Below are 22486 nucleotides of genomic sequence, written 5' to 3' on the forward strand. Positions count from 1 at the left end.
GCGGCTCGGCGGTGCTGATGCTGTTAGACCTGTTGGCTGTGTTCGACACGGTTGACCATCGGCTACTGAAGGGCCGCCTCGCCGACGCAGGGATTCAGGGGTTGGCCTTACAGTGGCTCTCCTCTTTCCTGGAAGGTCGGGGACAAAGGGTCGCAGTTGGGGGGGAGCTGTCCCAAAGGTGCACACTCGACTGTGGTGTACCCCAAGGGGCAGTCCTCTCCCCGATGTTATTTAACGTCTATATGCAGTCTCTTGCCCAGATTGCCCGAAAGCACGGGCTAGGGTGTCACCAGTACGCTGATGACACCCAGCTCTACCTACTGATGGACGGCCAGCCGACCCACGCCCCGGAAAATCTAGATCGGGCATTACATGCCGTGGCTGAGTGGCTCAGACTGAGCGGGCTGAAGCTTAATCCCGCGAAGACAGAGGTCCTTTGCCTGGGTCGCCGCGGCCCGGGAAGGGGAATCCCCCTACCAGCCTTTGACGGTGCGCCGCTGGTAGCGGCGGACAGGGTCAAGAGCTTGGGGGTGTTATTGGAGCCATCCTTAAAGATGGAGGCTCAGATAGCAGCCGCTGCCAAGTCCGCGTTTTTTCACCTTAGGCGGGCAAGGCAGTTGGCCCCCTTCCTGGAGCGCGACGACCTAGCAACAGTGATCCATGCTACGGTCACCTCGAGGTTGGACTACTGTAATGCCCTCTACATGGGGCTGCCCCTGTCACGAACTCGGAAATTGCAGCTGGTGCAGAACGCCGCGGCCCGGCTGTTACTGGGTCTCCAAAAGTGGGGACACATTCAGCCGGGTCTCCGGACCCTGCACTGGCTTCCAGTGATATACCGAGTCCGGTACAAGGTGCTGGTTATCACCTTTAAAGCCCTATATGGCTTGGGACCTGTCTACCTGAAGGACCGTCTTTCCCCGCATGTACCCCAGAGAGTACTGAGGTCGGGAACACAAAATCTCCTTACTGTCCCTGGGCCGAAAGAAGCCCGCTTGAAATCCACCAGAGAAAGGGCTTTCTCTGTTATGGCCCCCACATGGTGGAATCAGTTGCCGGAAGAGGTGAGGGCCCTGCGGGACCTTGTTCAGTTCCGCAGGGCCTGTAAGACGACCCTCTTCCGGCTAGCCCATACCTAGCTTGAGAATTTAACACAACTTGCCAGATTTCTTTCTTTTATATATATTCTGAATATTTATTAATATTTATGGTTTTATCTTTTTATCTGTTTTAAATCGTCATTTCCTTATATGTTTAAATATTGTTAATTTTATGTGGGATGTATTGTTGGAAGCCGCCCTGAGCCACTCGTGGGAAGGGCGGGATATAAATTCTATATAAATAAATAAATAAATATCTAAGGTGGAAGGGTTTGAATTAATGGTGGATACTTGCTTGGTAACCATGGATGTACATTCTTTGTATACCAATATACCTTATGATGATTTGAGAGAGACTGCACAATTTCCTGTATATTTGTGGTATCTTTATAAATAATTTGGACACTGTACTCATTAATTGTTTATTTCTGTGTACACAGTGATTTTGCTTTGGTTCAATCTCCAGCTGAGGACTGGAGATCATTCAGATTTAGAACTGCTTTCCAGATGACAGACATCAGCTCCCCTGGAGGTGGGGGGGGGAGTGGATGCCTTCACTTGGGTGGGTGGGGAGACATCAAGGGGAGGCACTCACCAAGAGCCTCTTTCTAGAGCCCGTTGTGTCCCCCCCATAGGTCTTATTCCTAGTTACATAGTATTTCTGTAGGGAATATCTTTAAATGTTGCTATTCCTTTTTTTAGTACTTTTCCCATACTAAATGACCCGTCTTGTGTGTCCGGATTCTTGAGGTAATCTTGTTAAAAACTGTCTATGTTAGCAGGGAAGATTTTTATCGTAGGAATGAAATGTTTTAGTTTCTGGCTGTATCTTCCCTTAAACACTTCGTTCGCTCACCCTCCAGAACAGCTTTTTGGGGAAGAGTTGTCACAGGGTGCTGAAGTGGGACAGATCATTCCAACTCATTTCATTTCAAGGTCATAGTTTCCAATGCATTTTTTTTGCTTCTGCCCAGTCACATTTATATATTGTTTTTGTATGTGAAGACTGGAGGTAGAGAATGGCACATGCAAATGGAGTTTCATTTGCTTTTGACAGAACAGTTCCCACCGTCAAAGAGTAGCTTATCAAGTGGAACAGTAATATATCTCTTTAGCAGTAGAAATTGCTTCTCCAAAAAAAGAAAGTAATTTTGCCCATGGATGAATCCAACTACTTTGGATTGCAACTGCTGTTTACTCAATAAAACAGTCTTATTTTGTTGGTTTCTGGAACAGATCCACGTGAACATTTACATGTGTAGTAATTTCATATATACATACATTTTGGTAACAAGGAATTTCAAAGGTGTTAACTGCATGACTTTTTTTTTGTCTGAGTTTTATAATTAACATTAATGTTACTACATATATAAAACAGCTAGATTTGATTCGAGTAGCACCTTAGAGACCAAAGAGAATTTTTGGGCATAAGCCATGATTCCATGGAGACAGTTTCTCTAACATGACTGGGAAACTCCCAAAAAATGTACCAGGTAAAATGTAATTCATGATACGTAACTAGTTATTGACTATTTGGCACATTACATTTGTGGATATAAGCTTTCAAGCTACCTTCATCAGTTGCTAACTACATGTTAGCTGCATATATAAAATAAATTCTTAAACATTTGTAAGAAATCTTTGAAGACAATAAGTATAAGTATTTAGATTTTATAACAGGAATAAGGGAAAGCTGCCGAAGTGATATATTTAGCCCAGAAAATATGTACAAGTAACTTTATTATGCAGGGAAAAAAATGTTATTTGGCTTCAACAACCCATTACTGGCATGCTACCTGGAGAATGTGATATTCCTGTCATTCCCCCCTCCCCCGCAATCCAGCACACCCACCGAAGTGCTGCCCTTGGTGTTTATCCAGGTGGACCACAGGGGAGGTGCTGGGTGTGGCATAAGGATCTGGTATGTGAGAACTCAAAGAAAATTTCTTATCCACTAGTAGCCTTGTAAAGATCTAAGCCATTTCTGTATCTCTGCATGTAGTGCTCTATATGGTCCCGTCCCCACTTAATTTACTGACCTTTAACTTCATTTCTGTCAAACAGCTACATTTTCAGATTAAGTTGCACACGACTGGGACAATGGGCCATTGGATATGTCACTGGCGATGGAAATATTTTACAGACCATACCTCACAACAAGCCTTTATTTCAAGCTTTGATTGATGGCAGCCGGGAAGGATTGTAAGTACTTGACTTTTACAAATTCAACACACTAGCTGTGTCTAATGGCAGATCTTCATCATGGTCTCTGTGTAGTCCCACACATGGGTTTTCCACCTGGAAATGAACCCAACCTCTGAGAATTCAAAGCTAGCCTAGGTGTTTTATTTTGGCACACATTCCCTCTCAAACGCATGCCTGGAACGAGGGGAAGGCGCTCCACCCACCCAGTTTCTTCTTAACTGCTGCTCAGAATAGACCTACCTCGTTGCGTCTCCTCAATTCTCCATGACGACCTCTTCTATCTTTATTCTTCGACTGGTATCATTAATCTTCGTTCTTCGTACTATCATTAATCCTTAAAAAAAGAAGAGAGGGACTTTATCTTCTGCTTTGCTACTACTCCTCCTTCCCCCCCCCCCCCAGGCCTATGGAAGGGAAGGACACCAAAACAACTATATTGTGAGTCTTCAATCCAAGCTCATGATTGATGTCGTTCACGATCTCAGCTGCAGCAGTCACCAACGTACAGAAATTTTTCAACACAAGTCTATGCTGACCCACAGTCTCCAAGGTGACGCACAGATCACTATTATTATAGTCCATCGTGGTCCGGATCACCTTTGCCTCCATGTTGGTACCGGCAGCGGCAGCACTATAGGATTTCTCGATCGCCTTCCTTTGAGCCCCATTGACCTCAGTACTATGAGGAAACCTACCAGCCTCGATACCTACCCTCGATACCATGAGGGTTTATCTCCACATCGACAAAGGCATTACAGCCAGAAATCGAAACCACGATCACCCGTGGTCTCAACTTCTGCTGCTCAGTCTGCTCCATCTAAAGAATAGATAGAACTTGGCCAACCTACCCATCTGGAAAAGGCTATATCGATACCAACTAAACCTTTACACAACCGTCCAACCACACCTATGGATGCACCTGAAGATTCTGACGTACGTAGAGCCCTCACATTCTACATTGATAGGACATGTCCCTTCTGGAAAAACTCTAGACTTTTTGTATGGGACACATAAGTAGGGCTACAAGATCTCAACTCAGAGATTTTCAAAGTGGGTTGTGTCTGCAATTTACTTGTTACCAGCTGGTAACAAGTAAACAACCCTTACCTGAAAGTTTGCGAGCTCATTCCACTCAAGCCATTTCCACATCATCAGTCTTCTGCAGAGGCATACCAATGGAGGACATCTGCGCCGCTGCGGTCTGGTCTTCTCCATCTGCGTTTGCCACGCACTATGCCCTAGATGTTCGTGCAGGCTGTACTTTGCTCCATTTTTAACTGACACCTTCAGCTCCATGCACTGTAAGTACAATATTTCATGTCATTTATATGCATGTTTAACAGGTGTTCTTTCATCCCTGAACCAGCACCCACCAACCATGCACTCCAGCTTACTCATGTGTGGGACTGTACAGAGACCACGATGAAGACAAACAGGTTGCTTACCTGTAACTGATAATCTTCGAGTGGTCATCTGTGCAGTCACATACGCCCACCCAGCATTCCCTGCTGCTGGTTTATTCTTCTAATATAAATTCTTCTCTGTACAGTGGTTAGAAGAAACTGGGTGGGTGGAGCGCCTTCCCCTCGTTTCAGGCATGCTCAGTGGATGCCTGCTCCCCAGATTGAGAGGGAATGCACGTCAAAATAAAACGTCTAGGCTAGCTTTGAATTCTCCGAGGTCAGGTTCTTTTCCAGGCGGAAAACCCATGTGTGTGACTTCACAGATAACCACTCGAAGATCATCAGTTACGGTAAGCAACCTGGGTTTTTTTAGCTTTTATCTGTATTCTAGCAGTATGCCTGTCTAGGAGTATCACTGCAATGAATGGCTGTTTCACTTGTCATTAAGTATGGAAACCATTGACCTGCTCTTTTCCAGCTTCTAAAATTGGGCAAATGTGAACCTGTACAACTTTCCCTGATTGGTGACTAGCAGATACCCCACATGATATGAATTGACTCAATCAAGGAAGCTACAGACCTCAGTTTATAAGATCTGAGCAAGGCTGTTAATGATAAGATGTTGTGGAGATCATAAATTCATAGAGTCTATAACTTGGAAGCAGCTTGACAACACTTAACACCCACATGCAAATATCCTGCACTAATCGGATCAGAAAAACCAGACAAATTATGAGTAGAGGTGCAAGCTCTTCTCTGATCCCAGCTCATTGAAGGTCATCAAAAAGATTGTTTTATTAGAGCTGAAATCCAAGCTTTTAGTTTTCAACTGGGTGGCATGCCTGTTGATGTCATCAGGAGATTCTAGGCATACCTTCTCTTGCATCCTACCCCACCTTATCTGCCTTGTTGGTCAGAAGCAATGGAGAGGTGAGATGATATTGTTTAAAGGAGAAAAGTGTTTAAAGCCATCTTCCTCCTTTTTTCGTTCTCTTTTTCTCTTCCATGTTCTCTTGTTCTCAGCCATGCATTCTGAGAATTATAGTGTGAGGGAAGAGAAAGGAAAAAAACAATAGAAGTTGACTGTATTTTTCCTGGTTTCACTCTGCTTCATTCCAGAATTTCAATGGGCCACATAAGTTAGATGGTGGGGAGAGGAATTGTTCTTTTGTTAGGATTTATTATCTGAACCAGAGAGAAATTTGGCAGAAGTAGGACTTGCCTCATTTTGACAGTGGGCTTTCTCAGCTACTGGAGCTTATTCTCCAAGTTAAAATAGTATGAACTTCCATTAGTGTCTAATGGAACAGTGGAGTAACAGTGTTATGAGTAACGGTGGATAATAATCAGAAAAAAAACTTTTACCTTCATTTTCTAATTCATAATTCCAGCAACCTCCCCATGGCTTCAGGGTGTCCCTAGCCTTTCTTTACCTTGTTTTTACTTCTACTCTTCTTTGCTCCACTGAGTCTATAGTAGCAGGCACATGCTGATGTAGGGGTAGGAAAAGAGAGAGAGGAGGATTACCTGTTTAAAACAGAGTGATTCAGAGGTTTAATGTTCACTTTCAAAGGTGAGAATTGCAAGTTTGTATCCCTAATCCATGGAATTTCATTTTATTTTCATACAATTGTGACTTTAACAGCAAAATAAGCACATCATAAAGCTTAAACAGATATAGTTGTAAAATCCAAACCAAAATGCAAGTGTATTGTGGTGGTACATATAGAAAAAAACAGCTTAAATATTGTTCTTGCATTCAAGTTGTTGATGTCAGGAAGAATTGAAATTGGAGAGACTTTAACTGGAAAAAGCGGCCTTGATATTGAGAGCAGAGGATAGCCATCTCACTTTGAAAATATCTGGAAATCCCTTCTTTAAAGTGTGTAATTGCTTAATGGTAATAATTTAGATACCATTATGACACACTGTTTTATTGTCCAGTCTTTGCAGGCATTTTATCAGCTTTCAGTCACATACTGTGTTTGCTTCCAAAATGTGTTAGCACTTTGAGTTTTTGTACAGTTGCTGCTGCTATGTACACTGAAATTTATCTATTAACTTTGGCTTCAAGATACGTAAACTAAAACTGCAAACCTTATTTAATTGCAATCTAGCTATCTGTACCCAGATGGAAGAAGTTATAATCCTGATCTGACAGGGCTATGTGAACCCACACCGCATGACCACATAAAAGTTACCCAGGTATGCTGTATATTACGTATTCATTTTGACTGCAAATCATGCACTTAAATTCTAAATCTTCAGTAAGATATTTGGAAAAACCATCCGCTTTAGGGGAGAGGGTAACCATTTATGAATAAAGACAAAATGCTACATTGGTGTATTGCATAGCTGTGCTCTGAAAAGCCTAATTTTATTTATTTATCACATTTATACCCCACAACTCCCTGGACAAGTGAGGAACAGTGGAGTAACAGTGTTATGAGTAACGGTGGATAATAATCAGAAAAAAGCTTTTACCTTCATTTTCTAATTCATAATTCCAGCAACCTCCCCATGGCTTCAGGGTGTCCCTAGCCTTTCTTTACCTTGTTTCTACTTCTGCTCTTCTTTGTTCCACTGAGTCTATAGTAGCAGGCACATGCTGATGTAGGGGTACGAAGAGAGAGAGAGGAGGATTACCCATTTAAAACTCAGTATTTAATTACTCAGTATTTTACAAGAAAGTAAAATACAATTCAATAGACAATATTAAAAGCAATACAAATAATAAATATATAGCACAATTTAAAATCAACTATATAAATCTGCTATTTAAAACATAACTGCATCCAACAGCCCAACAGTAAAATGACCCAGTGGATGTTAATGTATTACAGTTTTAACATTACTCAGTATTCTCTGATTTAAAGTAAGCATCAATTGCTAAGTGAAGGAATTTCTTGACACCCAACGTTCATGACTGCCTTTATGAAAAAAGGAAGAGCTAAGTGGTGGCCCTTGTGGTAACATTGGTAGCAATCCTACATTTTAAGGTTTAGAATAATAATTCATGATGTATGAGAAGATATGTTTCTGCTTGGGATATATGTTGTAAGTGCCTTGTTTGTCTGTGAGAACCCATTTTTTATATGGCTTTTATTTTGCACAGCCTTTCCAGAGCTTCTGATGATTTAACTGCTGCTCTTCACTGTGGGATTTACTAATTTATACATGTGATATTGCTTTAAAAAGCAAACGATGGCCTTATATTCCTGATAGGCAGTACAAAGTAATTAACATTTGTTTTGAATGGAAGACACAAGTAATTCTATACATCATTTCTTGCAATGTTGTTTACTTTTATTGATCTTAAGAATTGGTATTTTTATTAACCACATTTTCATTGTGTACTTTGCCCAAGAAGTTAGGGTGGTACACATATTTCTCTTATCTTTTTTTAATATCACTAGAATCCAGTTAGTCTGAGAACTTGTGACTGGCACATGTTCACCCAGTAAGATGTAGTGGTTCAGCAGGGATTTTTATTTAAATCCTATGCTCATTCTAACCACCACTCTGCACTACCCATTTATGTGTTTATGGAGATGCCAAATGGCTTATAACATATTTCCTGTTCCAGGTTAGGAAGAAAGGTAGGCTAGCCTAAGATAGGGCAACTAGCCAGTGCTCATCCCACAGGCTTCTGTGGCAAAGCAAGGATTTGAACTAAGGTTTTCAAGGTCCAAATACTACACGATAATGACTCATTTAGAATACCGAAGTTGTGATAAGTGCATGATATTATCCTCAATATGTCTTTTTCCCTTCTTTCCTGCAGTTTTTTTATTCTTTCCTATTTTGAAATATTATTTTGATGTGCAAGCTAGTAACAATCAGTTCAGTTTTGTTAAGAAAAAAAATACCCTGTTGAAATATATTCTGTCACTGCTTGTTAACAGTTTAAGGCTTCTGTGAGATGAGGATTACATGAGAAGAGTGCAGTGCAGGAATCTAGGCCAGGGTGGAAGCCAGGATTTTGTATGGAAGATGCTACTAACTGGTTTTTGGTAGCAGTCAGGCTCATGTGTTATAACTCTGAGAAAATTTGCATTCATCAGTAGATTGCAAGAGCAACCTTTATTCCAAGTACATGTTCTTTTTCCACCTACTGTCTCCCAAGATGTATTTTTAAAATTAGCATCTTAATTTAAATGGTGACAGATGCAAAATATTTAGAATGCTGATGTTCTGTACATGGAATTTTTAATACAAATAGTGAAATTGTGTAATCACTAATATATAGCTTTGTAATATCTCTCATACAAATATGTATTTTGCAGTTTTGAAAAAATGTATAATGTGCAGTAATTCAGTTTTTAATGTGCAGTTAATTCAATTTTTATCACATAAATGTTTTCAAAAAATTGCAGTTTGGGTATTCTGAATGCATTCCAAATTAACTGATCATTATGTGGAACCACATATTGCATTTTCTTGTTTCAGGAACAGTATGAATTGTATTGTGAAATGGGTTCTACATTCCAGCTTTGTAAAATTTGTGCGGAGAATGACAAAGATGTGAAGATTGAACCTTGTGGGCATCTGATGTGCACATCCTGCCTCACAGCATGGCAGGTAGGTTGTCTGTCTTATAGCTTTTCACCACTGTCAGACACAATCAGTTTACTCTCCTACCTATTAAGTCCTTCCTTTTACTGATTATTTTTTATTTTCCTGGTTTTCTGTCAAAATCTAGAGATGTACTTTGAAAGGTGTAAGCTTCCTGATGTTCATATTGGCAGATATTTTTCATAATGGAAAATCAGTGTTTAGTACCTTATAATCATATTCCTGATAGCTTCAACAGGGTCCCAAATAAGAAGCTGTTGTCTGTTACAGGATATTTAGTCTGACCACAATTGCTGCATGGTGCAAATCAAAGCATGCTGGATAGCTGAGGAATTGTGGTTATTGCTAATATTGGATTTGTAGTTTGGTTATTGGATTTGTAGTTTGCCTTACAGTTTCATAACACTCAGAAAACCTGTCTCCCTTTCTAAAGTAATCTAATTTGTATTCTAAACAATTAAATGGGAAAAGGGGATTGCTTAAGTTTCACAGAAGCTAATAATTTCTTCTTTCATGCCTGTAGATCTTCTAGTTTGTGTTGTGAGATCTAGTATGAATTAAATATAGTTTCTGTTTTTGATAAATTATTCCCTCCCTCTGTTTACCAGTGAGAGACTGTAGTCTGTGCTGTGTGGCTAGGGAGCAGCTGTAAAAACAAGTATCAAGGTAAAAGCACAGATGTTGATCTATCACATACACAGCATATAGTTGAGATATTGTATCCCCTTTTATGCATTGGAGGGGGGAGAAATTTGGCCCCAATGAAACTTTAGAATCTTACATTTTAACAGGACATTAAACTCCTCACAACCTAGCTGTAATGAAATACAAAAGTTTTTCTTTCATTAGCAACCACTTCCAGTTTAATCAAACTTCATTGCAAATTTAACTTCTGTATAATTAATGAATTGATGAAGGGATCATTCTGTAGCAGTGTCAGTTGTTACAGACTTGCCAGTGGTTAATGTTTAATTGCTGTCATAATGGCTCATTAGACATGCCTAAGGAGAGATTGCAAGTGCTCTTTTTCTCACAGAGAAACATCTGTGTTGTTAAATAAAATAAGCTACTTCATCTGTACTGAATACAAAACTCATTATTGTAGGTATTTTATGTTGAAGGTCAATTTGTTCTGAACATTTTGCTTTATTGTGTGATTAGGCCTTTATTGTGTGATTAGGCCTTTGAGATCTAACCAGGAGAGAGCTGCCACCCTACATCATTGTAGAGTACCATATGATCACCACTTATATTATATTGTAGTGATACAGCACCATGAAATGAAATGTTTTTTAAATAATTTTAAACTCTAGCTATTTTTATTGGTATTTAATTTGTAAAAATGAATGTTAGCCGCCCTGAGTCCGCTTGCGGAGAGGGCGGGATAGAAATTTAAAGTAATAAATAAATAAATAAATAAATATTTAGAAGGATCTCAATAGTTCTTCTTTTTTAAACATACCTCCATATAAACATACGTACTAGTGTTTGATTTTGGTGTTTTTTTATGCATGTATGCACCCTAAATGACATTTTACCATGTTTTGTGCATTGAATTCTCTCTCTTGTTTTGAACTTTTACAGAATTAGGGTTATTTTAAAACTGGAAGCAGGGGGCCACAAATATATTAACAAAATTGCAAGTAACAAGTATGTTTTCATTTAATTAGTGACTGCTCCAAAATGAGTAACTGGTGATGGAGTTGCTTCTGTCCTTGACCTGGCCTCAGAGCCTATAGGACAAAACAGGAAATCAGGGATGAACACTTTCACCGAATGGAGAGTTTATGAGAGTCACATATTTGGCTAGCTATGAAGACACATCAAATTTCTTACAATTTGTGTTCCATTCACTTTCTTCTCCTAAATGAGTCAGGTTCCTTCTTGTAGCTGACATCATCTACCTAGTAATGAGCCCTGATATAAATCACTGATTTTTCAGTAATTGTTTCAGTTAGTATCATTAATATCAATAATAAGCATATTATATTTATTAAATAAAAGATTTGTAATTGAAGACTAAAGATTTAAATAGATTTTTTTTTTAAAAGTACACACACTACAACTTTAAGTGTCTTGTTGTACTTTATTTGTTTCTAATTACAGCCAGGGATGGTGCTTTAGTGGTGAGAAAGTAGTACTTCTTGGAGAAAAGGGAGAATGGTGAGGGAATCAAGTTAAGGCCACCCCAAAGTGTGGGACTGGCCTTAAAGATATGGAACAGTGGGCAGTAGCATTCTTCGTGAAACTTTGTTTTTGAAGTATGAATGGGTGCTGATGTTGAATAATGAATGACAAAATACAGTTGTCAAATATTAGAATATTTTAAAAATGATATTTCCTTTTATCAGTTGGTAATGCTCCTGGTCATGATTGAACTGGTGACTTCTTTTTACTTTGAAAAAATTAAATGAGTTCAGTTTCTGCTGCCCCTAAATTATACCCCAATTCTCCATTAAAGGCAAACCTCTGTACTCTGCTTCATAGTAGGGCCATATTGAAATGGGAATTGCCATACAGATAAAGTTGAAATGGGAATTGCCATATTGAAATGGGAATTGCCATACGGATAAAGTAATGGATGCATTCTGTTTGACTTTGGTTCTACTCAAATCAAGTTGGTTAAAAACCATAATGCAGATTAGGAGATAAATACTGATATTGCCTGAACAAAGTTCGAAATTATGTACATCTACAAGGTAAACAAGTATGACCTTTTGAAAGCTATTAGATTTTGTCCTTCTGAATGCTTAGAGATGTTAGTGGAAATCCATTGATATGAAATGCTCTTGGCCTAATTTCCTGGAATTCTACCAAAGAGAAAATATTCTCAGTGTGAATGTCAATGGCAATCATGAACATCAAACCTAGAAGACAAAGTGGTATTATATAAGGCAGTATTTTTATAATGTAACTGTTCAGTTGGGTTTGTTTGGACTGTTTTGTGTGAATTTTCTTTTGCTGTTAAGTTGAAGCTTATTATTGAGATTAAAATATACACTTTAACATTCTGTTAACCTTTTTTGTTTATCTCATATATCTTTTGTTGCCTCAAAATACAAATATTTTAAAAATCGTGCTCATTAAGTAGGGATGGTGTTTTTCATTCACATATAGGAATCTGATGGTCAAGGATGTCCTTTCTGCCGCTGTGAAATAAAAGGAACTGAGCCTATCATTGTGGATCCCTTTGACCCTAGGGATGAAAACACCAGGTGCTGCAGCATTATGGATAGCTTTAGTATACCCATGCTTGACTTGGATGATGATGATGACAGAGAAGAATCTTTAATGATGAATCGACTAGCTTCTGTGCGAAAGGTACATGTCTTTCTCACATGCAAGAATGTCTTGTATTTGTAAATGAAATAATACAGCCTGTAATGGCCTTCCATGGTATAATAAATAGGTTTTTTCCACTGTTGCCCCTCTGTGTTCCCTGTTCAGTATCATGCTGCCTCTAAAAATGGAGGCTCAATTAAAGCATCGTGGCTGATAACTATTGATAGCAGCATAGGCCAAGCCAAGTCTCAAACCAGCTCAGCATACTTTAGTAAAATCTGACTATATTTAGTTAGAAGATCAAGGAAGGATCAAGAAAGCCCTACAGGACTATAATTTCTTAAGCTTGAATAAATTTATACTTTAAATGTAGGATATTCATAAAGGATAGCTGTTGAAGATTAAGACATTATTTCCATAGATTGACTTTTGTATTTGATATCTCTGAGCAATTTCAAATATTCTTGATAACAGCCAATTAGTTAGCCATCTGCTTTTATTGTGATATTCTATCATTTTGTCTTACATAATTCTCTTAGCCTATTGTGTTAACATGTTATATTTTATAAATAACTACAATACAAAACTGCCAAATTTTAAACAGATTTTACTCCTTCAGATAGTAGTTTAATTTGGTGTAACAATCCAAATTATTATTATATTCTGTTGAACTAGCCAGTATGGGTGGGTGTGTGTATGCATGTATGTGTATATATACATATATACACACACCTCTCTCTCTCTTTCTTTGTCTGTAGAAATGGCCTGACTTATTTTACAAGGCTTTTGAGTTTTGATTGGTTGAAAGCACAATTATAACTTTAAAAGAAAATGTATCACTTTTACAAAACTGAGAGGGAATAGTAGAAGCTTTCCCATACAGAACTGAATAGTTCCAAATCATGTTTCATAGTTTCACTTTCTGCAACTGAATTATGTGAAAAGCTGCTTTGTCTGGGGAGCTCTTCAGTCCTCTAATTTAATGGTTGCCTTTCACTGGGCCAGAAACCAACTTTGATTCACACTGTTGTCCTCAAAATAATTCTGAGAAGTCAGCCAGACTGAAAGCAGATATTTATCATGAGCAGCATCTCTAGAGAGAATGAGTAAGCATGTGTTTAATTAGTCATGACCAAATGACCTTAAGTATAAAGGATCATTTTTTCCCTTCTCTAGTTCCCTTGAATTGCTGGCAAGCTTATATAAACTTTATTTGTTCATTCTTAATGGTTGTGATATTTTATTTTGAGTGACCATATTGGTAGCCTACTCATATCAGAGAGAACTATTGTAAGATCTTGGTTCAAATATTTATGTAAGATTCTGTCTATAAACTTTTCTTAACTCATTCTGATTTTAATGATACATCTCTGAGGTCTGTATGGAATATTTGCAAAAGATGTCTGTAATTCCACAGATGGTAACATAATGTCTCACAAATGAAAAAGTGGCAGCTGTTTCAAGCAAAGCACTTTGGGCCTCACATGCAACACTGCATTTGGGGCTGTGCATTAAGGTGCACACCAAGGAAAAAATTATGACTCTGACCTCACTGTATATTGTTTAATGCCTTTTCTGTGTCAGACATACAGCAACAGGTGAAAACGACATTTTTGCAAAATAAATTTTAAAGATAATGTAAAAATACTGTGGAGATAATTTAGACCTTCCCCCTAAATTCTGTTTCTGAGCGGGGATGTAGCCCTCCCCCCGGCAAGCAACATAAAAATGTCTTCAGTGGCACAGTGAATAGGCAGAATTTCTGCCTACTTCCATCAGAAAATGCTCCACGGAATTAATCAAATGTAAAAATACTGGTATTTTAGCAAAAAATTATTTTAGCTATTACCTTATTAAATTACCATTTGGGAACTTCAGTGTTTGTGTTCTGTTTTGTAATGGCCAATGACTATACACAATAAATTTTTTACTGACTGAATATTAAATTACCAGCTAAAACGCACTTTTCCCATTTCTCTGGGCTTTCGTGTTCGCTACCATGGAGATTACTTCATTGAAGTCTGGTGTTCCTGAAAGATCTTTTACTGAGGCTCCTTTTACTTGATATAAATGACACTGGTGTGGGCATAAAATTTTTGTTGGTTGCTACAGCCTCATCTTCTGAATAGGTAGGTAGGTAGGTAGGTAATTTTATTTATATCCCGCCCTCCCCGCCAGAGCAGGCTCAGGGCGGCTAACAACATCATTCAGTTTCCCTTATACAAAAGACAAGGTTACATTAACATTAAACATTAAAATTCTGATAGGTTTAAAATCACTTAATTAAGTTGGTAAAAGTGCTAATGCTAGTTGTGCTTTTATAATGGCGGTAGTCATTAGCAATAGATCTCTTGCATATCTAGTTAAAATACATGACTAAACACATCTGCTAACTAATTTTTTTAATAACTATGTTTCTCTTTTTGTGATTTTTATAAATTAATATAAAATTATAAAATAGTTCAGGATGAGCTGTTTGAATAACTTAAGTTATGGTACAAATTTATTACAGTTTATCTTCTGGGTACATTTTGCAGTTTTTGTTTATGATTCCACAACTGCTGTTGCTAATGTACCTGAACCAGGCCTGCAGCCACAATAGGGCATTTTGAGACCATGCCCCCTTAGTTGTGAGCCACAATCTACTGCCCATGCCCCACCACCCCTGCTGATGTCCAACACCTCACCTCCACCCAAAGGGCCAGCTTACAGCTGTTCTGCCCATCTCACAGCTGGCCAAAGGAGGTAGGTGCACCAGTGAGAAGGCTGGAGTGACAGCAAACCTGGGGCGCAGGGGGGGGGTTGCACTTTTGTGGATTTGGCTGCTTCTCCCAGCTCACTGCAGCTGCTGCTATGACAACCTCCTTGTCTTCTCAGGCGGCTCTGATCACTGCGCTCACTTGTAGCATGCGGGTCTCGCTCCCTGGCCCTGCCTCCCTGCCCCTGTCTCCTGCTTCATATTCTGCAGTAGCTGCTGTGATCATCACTAGCACCCACCTGATCGCATTCAAAACCCATTGGCTCCCATAGTAGCCACCGCAGCCAAGCCCTGTAAAGAGGTATTGCTGGGCTGCCCATCCTGGTCTGGCCTGGGTCTTTCTCTCCCCAAGCATTTCCAAGTGGGGGAGGAGAGAGAGGAATCCTGCCTCAAAGGGACCTTGAAAGCAATGCTTCTCCTTGCCCAGCTCGACATTCTTTCAGCCTTTTGTTCCCATCCCCCTTTCTTGTGTGGTGATGCTAGCCAGAAAAAGCAAGAGAGATAAGGGAAAAATAATTATAGCCCACACATGAAATGACAGGATCCTTTTGAAGCGAAATTACTTGGGAGTACAAATTCCCTAGCTAGCTTGAAAGAGCTTTGTTCAAACAATGCAAGAGAACCTAAGAAAGCGAGGCTGCCTTGCCAGGTACAGTCAGCCAGTGCCGCCAAGGGTACAATGAAAAGCCCCAGACAGTTTCTGCTAAGGAGTGGGGAGTCTCAACAGTGCACAGATTTGTGTTTCTGGCACATCTTGCCTGCTTTGGAACCCATACCTTTGCTGTGGCCCTGTGTCAACACCTACCTGTGGTTTCTCTTTCCATTAAGTTCTCTGTGCCCAGATAGACTACTCTGGGTAGTCACTAAGGGTGAAGTCAGAGACCTTAACAGAAAGCTGATTCCATGCAGCTTTGTCTTTGCTGCAGTGTAATTTAACACACTGGAGCTCAGTTTCACTTTTTGGCATTTATATGTCCAGTTAGAAGCCTTTCCTTGCTGGAGTTGTGTGACCTTGCAAATAAAGAGTTGATGCTTTGAGCCAGCATGTCTCTGCTGAATGGAGCTTAAAACTGGTACCTAGTGAGTAATCTAACCTGGAAACCCACAGCCAAAGGGGGATATTACACTGAAGAGCCATTGCCAATCTGAGTAAATCTGGGGGCAGGGGGAGAAGGTTTCAGTTCCCAGCTACTTCATGTTTTCCTAGGTTCAGAGCATTTTATATTTTTGGTTTATATTTTTAGCTTCTGCTGTGATTCTTGTGATTTTTCTTGATGTTTTATTTTAAAAATTTCATTGCCACTTTTCCCTTTTAAACATAGCATCACAAAAGTTTTAAGCATATTTGTATTTTAAGTTAAAAAAATAATATCTTTGTGTTTCTCTGTATCCTTTATAAAGTTTACATCTCCAGTACCTGGCATTACATTTTATGATATGCATGGCCTGGCTCCATGAAGTCCCATTTATGTCAGATCTGGCCCTGGTAACAAATGAGTTTGACACACCTGTTATAGATGTTAAATCAAATGCAGTAACACTTTCTGAAAGATGGTGTATCTGATATAATTGGAGTTTTAACACCAAAAAGCTCACCAAGGGTGGTCAGTATATGAGAATAATAAAGAAAGTAGTGAGTTTAGGTCAGGGGTATAGCTCGAAAATTTGGGATGGTGGGGCTCTGGGAAATCCTGTGGGGCAGGGGAGCAGAGGGGAGGGAGAGGAGAATCTTTTAGTTCAGGGGTGTTGAATTCATTTTGATACCCCTGTCTTAATCATTCTCCATTTTAATAGTTGAGTCCTTGTTTCCAGCTATATTGTCAAACAGTACCTTCAGTTTCTCTTGACATTCTAAATTTGATCTCTTATGCAAATAAGATGTTAGTTTCGCCATTGTCATGTAAATTTGTTCTTCCAATCCATAAATTCTGGGCATTTTTCCACTTTCCATTTAGATGAAAATATCACCCTTGCCACTGTTACCATATATTTGAATAGTTTGCTATCTGTTCTTATAATATTACCAGGTAAAATATTTAATAGCATTTTTTTATCCATTGCAGACTTAAAGTTTAATATCTTTTGTATCTCTTCATAGATCTTTATCCAATATTTTCTCGCTTTCTTGCAAGCCCACTACATATGATAAATATTGCACCTGTACTTTGACATTTCCAGTATTTTCTGTTATAACTCTTACTGGTTTTTGCAATTTGTTTGGGCGTAATATACCATCTAAAAATATTTTATACCAATTAACATTTGTGACTCAGTAAATTTAATTTCTTTAATCCATAAGTTTTCCCACTGGCTTATAGAAATATTATCTCCAAAATGTTTCATCTAATCATACAGTCTCTCACTGGTTCTGGTTCATATGCAGTAGCATTTTATGTATTTTTCCTAATAAATGTTTTAAGTCTTATGTAATTAGTTGTTCATAGGCTATTTTCTCTCTTGAATTACCTCCTTTTGTTTTTTTATATTTGGATACTATTTGGTAGTAAGTCAGACACTGGATGTTCTTTCGTTCATTTTGAACTTCTTGCCAAGGTTTGATTTTCCCTTGTCTTGTCGTGTAATTGTAAGTAATATAATTAGGTTCCCCCCCCCCCCCCGATATTTCTTTACTTTGTATCAGCTATTTCCAATTTAATATTTCTGTTGAACCTGGAAATCTTACAGACATGTTCTGAACCTTGTTAATTTTCTGTGAATGTTTTGTAAAGATTGGGTTCCAGTGATAAATAAACCTCCAAACAGAAGAAAGACGGATGAAACATCTTGATATCTAGAACAGACGTCTTTGGAAGGGCTTCCTATGAACTAAATACTGGAATATTGTTACTCCTTTGTGATTGGAAAGACTGAACCGTCTTCTATGAATGTCTTTTTGCTACATGCTCTTGTCTATTTGAAGTTCTATGTGCAAGCTTTGTCAGTACACCCCTGACCTCTACATTACACTGTCTTGTTATTTAAAATGTATGGTGTCTCTTAGTGGTTTTTTTTATTTATACAGCCATAAGCTAAGATCCTATTGTTTCTCTAATCTCCAGGTGAGGGCTGGATACCACTATTACAACTGCTCCCCAGATGGCACAGATCAGCTCCCTTAGGTGGGGGGGGGAGAGTGAATGCCTTCATTTGGATGGGTGAGAAGACAGCAGAGGTGGAGGGGCTCTTGCTCAGAGCCTCTTTCTAGAGCCCATTATATTTTTCTTCACAATAGGCCTTACTCCTAGTCTTGTAATAAATTTGTGTCATTTAATCTTCTTCTCTCTTACTTACTTCCATTCTTCCAAGTTAATTCTATTCGACTGTGGTCCATTATTACATTCTTAACATAACTAACTCTGCAGAAAAATTCTATCATCCATCATTATGTAAATAATTAAAAGACAGTTATAGTGTGAGTCTATGAAAGGTGGCTGATCATCCATACTTCTGCCATGTAATAGAATTAATTTAGGTTGGCTTCATCATTCGGAGCCAACACATTGTTGGCAAACAAGAGGGAACCCTAAACCCAAGAGGGAACAAGAGTCCTGCTCGTGTAGTCAGAAATTGTTTACTTCTCATATGACAAACAGATGCCTCCAGGAAGCTGATAAGTAGTATGCTTTCCCCGCTGTTGCCCTCCAGCAACCAACATTCAGTGGCATTCTGCCTCTGAACGAGTTTTCCTTCAGCTAGCATGGATAGCAGCCATTGATAAAAATATCCTACATGAACCTGCCTTATTATCCTTTTAAATCCATCTGGACTGTTATCCTTCTCCTGCAAAATGCAACTAGTAGCCAGGATTGAGGTATTTTTGTAGCCAAACTTTTGTAAAGCACAGATAACTCAGTCTCAGAGTAAGAGAGGCTGTATCTCAGGAGTGCATTTTTAGACCAAATTATATATTCGTGTTCTAGTTTAGTAGTAGACTGTACTCCAATGACTTTGCCTTTTTAATTTGTTTTTCAGCAAGCTTCATCATATCATAATGTAATATAAATTGCTATATAGCTTGGGAGAAATTGGGCATTACTACTTCTCTTTGATATTGTACCATCAGCTATAAAAGTAAACCTCTGCCTTTTATTCTTCGAATCTGGCTGTAGGAGCATAATCTCATATGTTCTAGAGTCAATGAACCTTGGCTCAAGTGTTAAATATTTTTCTCTTGTCCATTTCCACTGGGCAGACTTTGTACCCTTTTCACCTTCTGTGTTGCACCTCAACCCATATGGATCCTGTGGATCTCTGGAATAATCAGTGGATCCTGTGATCCTTGGAATCATCTTTTTATGGTTGGAAGGAATGGCTGTGGGAATGGAGGGTGTGCATAAAATCTAAATCAGTGCCTTCTACTGAAAGATAACTGGATCCAGTAAATGAGTAATGGAACTGAGAAATACTTAGCATGTAAGGTATTGTTCAGATATCTCAGCAATGAAAATTACACTTATTCACTTACTAAATGAATAATAGTATGATATCCTTCTTTTAAAAGTGTAATGAAAGGCAGAATTCCCCTGTGACATCCCCAGGATCCTCTCCACTTGCACAAAGAAGAAAACCTCTTCCAGATCCTCTGCAAGGGCCCCATCTCAATCTTCCACCAGTGCCTCCTCGACTGGATCTCATTCAGAAGGGAGTTGTTCGATCTCCTTGTGCCAGCCCTACAAATTCACCAAAGGTAAAGATTTATTTGGCCATGCTGTTTAGAATTCAAGTTTATAACACTCTCCAAATAAAGCAAATGAGATACAAAACACTCACAGATGTTATTCTCATGTTCACATTGGTGGCTACTCAAGATTCCCACTTCAGTCATCCTTCCAAACTCTTACCTTGCAAAGACTCAGATGTAGTGCAGGTCAGAAACATTACTGGTGAGAACTTCGGTGTGCATGTCCAACCCGTTCATACATGAAAAGATAATGAAAAGAAAAGAAAATTCCTATCCTCCAGCCTTTCTTAACTATACTTTTGACATTTGGAATGTCCACATAAAAATATACAGATGTTGCTTTCTATAGTTGTCACCTCAGGAGGCTACTGAGGTGAAAGACTTAATTTCCTTCTGTAGTTCCCTTCTTCATTCTGTGCACATAGCCCATTCTATATCCAGAGATGGTATAAAATACAGTTATCCTGAAGATCTGCTGGACTGCTCTGTAAGGGATCTCTAACAGTAACTAGAGAATAAAATACAGTATAATGTATTTTAAATTGAATAGTGGATACCCTTCTTATTATATTACCGACATACCTTGCAATTTACCTTGCTGTTAAAAACCCCAGAATCAACAGAAGAATGCCAATTAACAAACCATCAAAGCTATCCTGATTAGCAAAAAAAAAAGTTACAGTGTTTTTCTTAATTTTTACAAGTACTTTTCTCTCACTTGTATATGAATGAAATGGTTATTGATCCTTATTCTTAAGTTATGATATTGTGTATAAATTATACAGGGTTTTTTTTGGGGGGGGGGGGTGAATGTATGGTGAGGAAACAAGACAAGCCACTTCCTACTCCACCACCACCTGTGCATGATCCACTTCCACCAGAAAGGCCTCCTCCTGTTCCACCCGATAAAAGACTTCTGCAGAAATTTTGGGCAGCATTAAACTTACATTCATTAAGGAAGAATGGTACTTCAGAGAACCAAATGTGCTGACTTTAAAGCTGTAACGATAGCCAGCAGTCGAGTGTATAAATAGGTAGTGGTGTGGTATAGTGTTAGTATAGTGTGGTATAGAATCTGGGAGACTTTGGCTCAACTCCTTGTTCTACCACAGAAGCTTGTTGGGTGGTCCTGGGTCAGTTGCACATAGTCATCCTAACCCACTTCACAGGATTGTTGTGAGGAAAAAATGGAGGAGAGAATGCTATAAGCTGCTGTGGGTCCCCACTGGGAAGAATGATGGGATATAAATGACATGATATTCTTTGTAATTTCAAAGGGGGTATTTAATTGTATTTGGGTACACAAAATAAAATTAAAATTTTAATTAAAAACTGTGTATGTGTTTGTACCCAGTGATAAACGCAGTTTATTTTTTCACCATTTTGCATTCAGACCTGACAGTTCTATTTACAAATTAAATTTCATTCTAGTTGCATGATACTTAAACAACTGAAGTACATAAAATGTGTCCTCAGAGCTATCATATTTTAATTAACTGTCATTTAAATTGGCAAGTGAAGACTCTGTGTTGCTGGTCCTAACAGTGAGTGCAGACATTAATTTTTAGATGATGAACATGATGCAGTATATAGGGAATTGGTAGTACTACTGCTGCTTTTGGAAATTCATATTGCATTCTTTATGTCCCTCATATTGTGTATTTTGTGTTTTTAATATATTCACGATACATTTTAGGTACATAATCTTTCAACTTTAATTGCTTATACTCAAATTATGGTTATTTGTGGCTAAAAGTACAATGATATGTGAGCTATGAAATTAAATATGCAGAGTATTTTATCTTAAAATTAATGACTCCCACTGGCTTCTGGCAATAAATATTATGGATTAAGATCATTCCTTGAAACATTCATCTGTCCTTGCAATTCACAAAAGAAATATTTTTTCTCTTTTTTCTCAACCATTAATGATTATTGAATTTCAGCTTTTAATAAGTGAAATTAGAATACTGTTCTGGATTTGAGAAATGCTGTCAACATTTTTGTAACTGGAAAGATGTTTTCTCAGTACCTCATTCACTTCAAAACTGTTTAGTTGGGGGAAAAAATCATGTGGTTTTGTTTTGTACTTCTAGTCTTCGCCATGTATGGTGAGGAAACAAGACAAGCCACTTCCTGCACCACCACCACCTGTGCGTGATCCTCCCCCACCTCCACCAGAAAGGCCTCCTCCTATTCCACCTGATAATAGACTAAGTAGACACTTGCATCATCCTGAAAGCGTGCCTTGCAGAGACCAGCCTATGCCACTTGAAGCCTGGTGCCCCAGAGAAGTGGGTGGAACAAATCAAATGATTGGATGTCGAATAGTAGGAAGTGAAACTTCACCAAAACCTGGACTTACTGCAAGCTCAAATATGAATGGAAGGCATTGTCGAATGGGTTCTGACCCAGGATTTCTACGAAAACACAGACGCCATGATATGCCTGTAGAAGGTGCCAAGGTACATGACCTGGGATG

The 22486-nt window shown here is 38.7% G+C and overlaps 1 protein-coding gene across 4 annotated transcripts in view; it reads left to right on the plus strand.

Annotated features, from left to right (window-relative positions):
* CBLB (Cbl proto-oncogene B) overlaps positions 1-22486 on the plus strand; it is a 143536-nt gene that overhangs the window by 75660 nt on the left and 45390 nt on the right. For all 4 annotated transcript variants that reach the window (XM_060234552.1, XM_060234553.1, XM_060234554.1 and 1 more), the window contains exons 6-11: positions 3165-3302; positions 6826-6913; positions 9158-9289; positions 12401-12604; positions 19825-20010; positions 22101-22469. In XM_060234552.1, the coding sequence (XP_060090535.1) occupies positions 3165-3302; positions 6826-6913; positions 9158-9289; positions 12401-12604; positions 19825-20010; positions 22101-22469 (1117 nt within the window). The remainder of the gene's footprint in view (positions 1-3164; positions 3303-6825; positions 6914-9157; positions 9290-12400; positions 12605-19824; positions 20011-22100; positions 22470-22486) is intronic.

Source organism: Heteronotia binoei, chromosome 3 (assembly GCF_032191835.1).
Source record: "Heteronotia binoei isolate CCM8104 ecotype False Entrance Well chromosome 3, APGP_CSIRO_Hbin_v1, whole genome shotgun sequence".
NCBI classification, from domain to species: domain Eukaryota; kingdom Metazoa; phylum Chordata; class Lepidosauria; order Squamata; family Gekkonidae; genus Heteronotia; species Heteronotia binoei.